The 6,203-nt window shown below is 37.9% G+C and overlaps 1 protein-coding gene and 1 long non-coding RNA gene across 12 annotated transcripts in view; one reads left to right on the top strand and one right to left on the bottom strand.

Moving 5' to 3' along the window:
* Positions 371–6,203, top strand: part of LOC107626283 (putative disease resistance protein At3g14460) — a 46,912-nt gene continuing 41,079 nt past the window's right edge. The window contains exons 1-7 of one of the 11 annotated variants that reach the window (XM_021116589.1): positions 379–949; positions 2,396–4,177; positions 4,462–4,565; positions 4,657–4,828; positions 4,927–5,000; positions 5,242–5,370; positions 5,614–6,102. In XM_021116589.1, coding sequence (XP_020972248.1) covers positions 640–949; positions 2,396–4,177; positions 4,462–4,478 — 2,109 coding nt within the window. In that variant the 5' untranslated portion in view covers positions 379–639 and the 3' untranslated portion in view covers positions 4,479–4,565; positions 4,657–4,828; positions 4,927–5,000; positions 5,242–5,370; positions 5,614–6,102. Of the gene's footprint in view, positions 4,178–4,461; positions 4,566–4,640; positions 4,829–4,926; positions 5,001–5,241; positions 5,371–5,613; positions 6,103–6,203 lie in introns of those variants that run through there. The other 10 variants (XM_021116586.1, XM_021116584.1, XM_016329137.2 and 7 more) reach the window with 10 other exon arrangements.
* LOC110269096 overlaps positions 3,978–6,203 on the bottom strand; it is a 14,840-nt gene continuing 12,614 nt past the window's right edge. The window contains exon 2 of the long non-coding RNA XR_002358180.1: positions 3,978–4,056. This is a non-coding gene — a long non-coding RNA (uncharacterized LOC110269096). The remainder of the gene's footprint in view (positions 4,057–6,203) is intronic.

Here is a 6,203-nt window from a genome sequence, read left to right as displayed (position 1 = left end):
CTCTTTATGTAGCACAAAAAGCAATCAAGAGAACCACCTACGTTTCTACACCTTTTTTGTCTTTTTCTCCCTAATGTTATGGTGTTACTTAACGTGTCATACTAATAAATTTTGATGCTGGTAATAATAGAAGTGATGGAAGGACTAAAATAATTAACTTAAAATATTTAAAAGATAAATTAAATAAAAAAATTTCCAAAAACTAATTTAAAAAACGAATGTACTCCTATTTTGACCATCTCATGTTACAATGTGCAATGGAAGTTTATTTTCATAGAATACATCTAAGAGAGCAAAGACAAGAATCATGTGAAAGATCTCTTTTCACATGTACGTCTTTGATTAACAAAATTTCCACACACTTCTCTTAAATATATTATTTATTCACAAGTTGTTTTAATTTACCTTGAAATACGAGAAACACACTAACAAAGTGTTAAACAAATGAAAGGACAACACCGACAAAGTTGTTTGAATTTAGTCATTGCTTTGTTTTGGAAGGATTCTAAATGAAAGGACATTTCCCATAGCTTCTGTTTGAGAAAATCCAGAGACTAAATTACACTGCAAAGTGCGAACCCTTTCCATATCCATCGCCTTTCTTTCTTTCTCATCTTCTGCTGCACTTGAGATTCAATCATGTCTGCAAAACTTGATGGTGGAGCGTATCTCACTTCCTTTGTTGATGCCGTTTTAGACAAGTTGTCTTCAATACTTGAAGATGACTCTGTCCTTGAAGGAAACTACTGTTCCCAGGAGTTGCTTGGAAGGTTGGAGAAAAGTCTGTATGAGGTTGGACCCGTTCTTGATGATGCTGAGCAGAAGCAGTTCACTGACAAGAGAGTCAAGAAGTGGCTTGTTGATCTCCAAGATGCTCTCTATATGGCCGATGACTTGCTCGATGAACTCTCCACTGAAGCCGCTATCGCTGCCACTCAAACGGATCCAGGTAACTCTTCTTCCCGGTCTCGTGTTGTTGATTCATATATTGAAGACAGTAGTGGTATGGAAAAAATAGTCGGTACACTAGAGTCTGTTGTAGCAAAGAAAAATTATCATCGTCTGAAAGAGTGCATCAAGGTGGACATGTCGTCATGGAGAACTCCATCCACATCTCTCGTTGTAAGTTCTGACATTTTTGGTCGGGACAACGACAAGGAAGAGATAATCAAATTGTTGCTAGATGATGCTTGTCATGCTGAATCACCTGTGACTGTGATCCCCATTGTGGGTATGGGCGGAATAGGAAAAACTACTCTGGCTCAACTGGTTTACAGTGATGTCCAAGTGGTGAAAAAATTTGACACTAGAGTGTGGGTGTGTGTAGCTGAAAATTCCGATCCTGTTCATGTTACAAGGACAATAATAGCGGCACTAGATTCCCGTCCTTGTAATATGGACAATTTTGATTTTCTTCAATCTGATTTGAAGGAAAAGCTGATAGGAAAGACATTCTTAGTTATTTTGGATGATATCTGGAATGATCAACAAGACACATGGGAGGATTTTCTAAGACCTTTTCGGTATGGGAATAATGGAAGTAAAATTCTCTTAACAACCCGTAGTGAAAAGGTTGCTTCTGTGTTCGTAGCTCCTAATCGACATTATCAACTAAGTTTATTGTCAGGCAAAGATTGTTGGTCGGTGTTTTTGAAGCATTCATCTGTTTCTACTAATTCCGAACAATATGCAACTCTAGAACCAATTGGTAAAAAAATTGTTGAAAAGTGTAAGGGGTTACCTTTGGCTGTGAAGACACTTGGAGGCTTACTGCGCAATAAGTATAATCTAGGGGATTGGGAGAATATACTTGAAAGTGAAATTTGGGAACTCCCCGAAGATGAAAATAAGATTGTTCCAGCATTAAGGGTTAGCTATCACTATCTCCCTTCACATTTAAAGCGGTGCTTTATTTATTGCTCATTGTATCCTGAAGATTATCAATTTGACAAAGATGAATTAATCTTGTTGTGGATGGCTGAAGGTCTCTTACAACCAATGGAAAAAAACACATTAGAAAATATTGGTTGTGCATATTTTGATGAATTAGTTGCAAGATCATTTTTTCAACTTTCTAGTGCTGGTGCTGGGTTATTTGTAATGCACGATCTCATGCATGATTTAGCAACGTTTTTTGCTGGAAAATTCTTTTCCAGAGTCTTTGAATTTGGCAATCCACACATGGCAGACAGCAAAACCCGTCATTTGTCATATAATCAGGGTCCAATCTCAAGTTTTCTTGAGGCCTATAATGGAGCAATATATATGAGAACATTTCTATGTGTTCAGGCTAAATCAATTGATATTAAATGTGATTTTTGGCCACAACAATTAAAGTGTTTAAGAGTTTTGTCATTTCGTACCTTTCAAATCCTGTCATTGCCTGATTCAATAGGTGAGATGATCCATTTGCGTTATTTGAATCTCTCTGGAATACCTATTGTCACATTGCCTGAATCATTGTGTAAATTATACAATCTCCAAACGTTGAAGTTGAGTTATTGTAAGAAGCTGGAGATGCTTCCTAGCCGTATGCAAGATCTTGTGAACCTGCGCTATCTTGATATCAGAGGTTCTGATTCTTTAAAAGAGATGCCGAAGGGAATGAGCCAGTTAAAGCATCTGAATTTCTTAAGTGATTATATTGTGGGAAAGCATGAGGAGAACGGGACAAGAGAATTGGGAGCACTTGACAACCTTCATGGCTCACTTTGCATCTCCAAGTTAGAGAATGTGAACAACAGCCGTGAAGCTTTGGAGGCGAAGATGGGTAACAAGAAGCAAATCAACATTTTAGAATTGAAATGGCGTACAGAAGGTTATATTGTTGATGTTGAAACTGCAAGAGACATACTTGAGGAGTTACAACCTCACCGAAACCTGGAAGAGTTATCAATTAATGGTTATAGCGGTGAAATATTCCCCGATTGGTTGGGCCTTTCTTCCTACTCCAATGTAACCAAACTGATTCTGTTGAGTTGTAAGAATTGCCGTCAGGTTCCTTCACTGGGACAGTTACCGTCTCTGCAGCATCTGGAGATATGTGGACTTGATGGGTTGGAGAGAATTGGTGGTGAGTTTTACAACAACGCTGAATCATGTCATCAGGGCACACCCTTCAGATCTCTTCAAACTCTGGAATTTCGGAGAATGCGTCGCTGGCGAGAGTGGCATCTTCCTAATGACTTTGATGGATTTCTGAAACTTAAAAGGCTTTTAATAGAAGAGTGTCCGGTGTTAAGTGGAGATCTGCCAGCTCACCTTCCGGCTCTGGAGGAACTTACCATTTATAGATGCGAAGAGCTTGCGTGTTCACTTCCCAGGGCTCCCAAGCTTCACCAATTAACTGTAGATGGTTCTAAGAGTTTTTGGTCTGCGGGACCGCATGACGTAGTAATTCTCGAGACTAAGCTGGCGAAGTATGTAGTGGAGTGGCTACCCCACATCCAATCGCCGTGTCTCCAAAATTTGTTGATCGAGGGGTGTGAGTCAGCAATATCAATTTCAGGAGATTATTTGCCCGATTCATTCCAATATCTGAGAATCCAGGATTGTTCAGAATTAACATTCTCAGAGCCACTGCAACACATGTCCCTAACGGAGATATATATTGACAACTGTGATTCACTGACCATGTTTCCATTGGGGGCCCTTCCAAATCTCAAGGAACTCACAATATTGGAGTGCCCCAGTTTAGTATCCTTGCCGGGACTAGGCTTTGCTGCGCCCCACCTAGAGGAACTGTATATGCGGGATTGCCCAGAAATGGATTGTTTTGGAGAGGAGTGCCTCCCGCCGAGCTTGACGACTCTTGTGATCTGTAACTGCCAGAAAGCAGAGAGGTGGATAACATCAAACGGTTTGCAGAGTGAAGGCCTTACCGATCTTTTCCTTTCCTTTTGGAATGAAGTTAAGGGGTTCCCAGGAGAGGGTTGCCTTCCTGCTTCCCTCAAGTATCTACAATTGTCGTACTTTTCAAATCTGGAGACGCTAGACTGCAAGGGCCTTCACCATCTCACCTCCCTCCAACAATTAAGAATTGAAGAGTGTCCAAAGCTGGAGAATATCACACAACAAAACCTGCCTGCCTCCATATCAGAACTCCACATCAAGGGAAAATGTCCATTGGGGAGTAAGCTGGAAGAGATGAACGACCCACGGATTCAATACAAAAGAGGTAATTGTTACTGCACGCCCTCCAATTAAAATGCTATTTAATTGTTACCATCAAACATTTTCATTTCCATGTACTGTGCCTACTGTTTCACCAACAAGTTTTTTTCTTTAAATATTTTTTTTAAAAAAAAGAAAACAAAAAACTATTACAGCTTACAGGTGGAAATTTTTCCAATTTTGTTAAATATAATAAATTAGATGCTTAGAAAAAAAGAAAAAACAAAAAAGTAATCTTTTTCATGATCTCGTCTTTATTGCTTACAGTATTTGTATGCTTGATTGCAGGGCGGTTCATGTTATGAGTCAGACGCAGATTATGAGTCGTCTTGATTCTGATTTCCCACTTTTTGTGCACCATGCAAGGATTTCGTCTAATATACATGGAAGAGGTATGTACATACTTCATGAAACAGATTATTTTGTTTTATTTGTTAGAAGTCATTCCGATTTATTGAGGTCCATAGTTCATGTAATAATAAGGTCCTTGCCAATGGAGGTAGCTTTCTTGCCTTCCTTCAATTTCCGAATCTATTATCCCTTGTCAGCACTGGAAGATGGGACCACAAGCCACAAGGGCCTTCAACTCCAGAGCTCCCAAGAGTTAATGCCTATTCTTAGCAATGAATTCACCATTCTTTTTCCAAGTGAAAAGGTGAAAGCTTCATTGTTTCCAGATTTATTCACTAATATGGAATGTCTCATTTCTCAGTAAGTTTTTTTGATGTTTTTATTTCTTATATATTGTGGCAGAGCAGTTTGGGAATGCTTCTCCAATGATTGTTGGTTGATAGGATGATGTCTTTATCAATTTGTTTTCGGCTGAGGTACTAACCACTGATACTGATGTATTCTATGCATTTCATGTTTTCATGTTTTAATCACTTAACGATTTCATTCAGCAGAATTACATTAGTGATTGTCCATGTTTTCTATTAAATTGTTATATTTATTATCTTCTTTTTATTTTTTATTTTTTCTAATGTTAAACATCTATTAATTTTTCTATGAAGCCTCTACTTTTTCCTTGTCTCCATCTAATTATACTTGTCCCTGTCTGAAATGCAGAGTTTAATGTTGCAAGAAATACATAGATATGGTAATGCAAGCATTCAATGAAAACCAGTTTAAGGTGGTTGCGGTTTGAAGCATGTTGTGAGTGCCTGGCACAGCACACACTTCATCCATTTTAGATGGGTAATTGCAATAGAATTTCCCATCTCTAGTTTTGAATATATAAAATGCAAAACTTCGGTTCCCACACCCTAGTGAAGAAGTTAAATTGACTAAATATATGTATATAAAAACACAATTCTAGCTTAATTGGTTCGTTGATGTCTTTTTCATGAAACTTCGGTTCTTTTTCTAATTTATCAGCATTTAACATCAGTATCTCATTGTGATTCTTATGTTAAACTTATCAATTTTTGTTCTATACAGGTTTCTCATTATCCAGACCCTGAATTTCAATATGGCTTTTTTCTTTAGAATTGCTGAATCTATGACTGGGACTTCCCTTCGTTCAAGTTTCACGGTCAACCATCTCTGGTTCCCACTTTGGATTCTTCCTTTTTTCTTCCCCAAAAAAATGGATGGTGAAATCCACCGTTGGACAATTGTTCCCTTGAAAGCTAAACTGATATGGGAGCTCAACACAATATGAAGACAGTGTTTCTCAACCCAAGGTGGAAAAGGAAGGCTGAGGCGTCAAGGTTGCTTATAGCTGAATGCTTACTATAAGCAAATGGAAGAAACTTGACTATGGAAGCAAGAGAAATGAGGAGCTCTTGCATTGAGTGCATTGTGTGATTAATGGCACACAATCCATTCTTAGACAATAGATCAAAACATTTTAAATATCAGATTCTTTTTTATTTTATTTCTTTGTGAGAGGGATAAAATCATTAAGAATAAATTGTTTTTGTCTCACATTCCCTAAACTATATCATCAAATGGTATATTTGCTCACAAAACCTGTGTCAAATTGTCTTTGTAAAGTTTTAGTCCAAACACAATTATTCCAATGAATA

This window comes from Arachis ipaensis, chromosome B02 (assembly GCF_000816755.2).
Source record: "Arachis ipaensis cultivar K30076 chromosome B02, Araip1.1, whole genome shotgun sequence".
Classification (NCBI taxonomy): domain Eukaryota; kingdom Viridiplantae; phylum Streptophyta; class Magnoliopsida; order Fabales; family Fabaceae; genus Arachis; species Arachis ipaensis.
The sequence above is the reverse complement of the archived record's forward strand: the minus strand, read 5'-3'. Positions and strand labels throughout refer to the sequence as shown.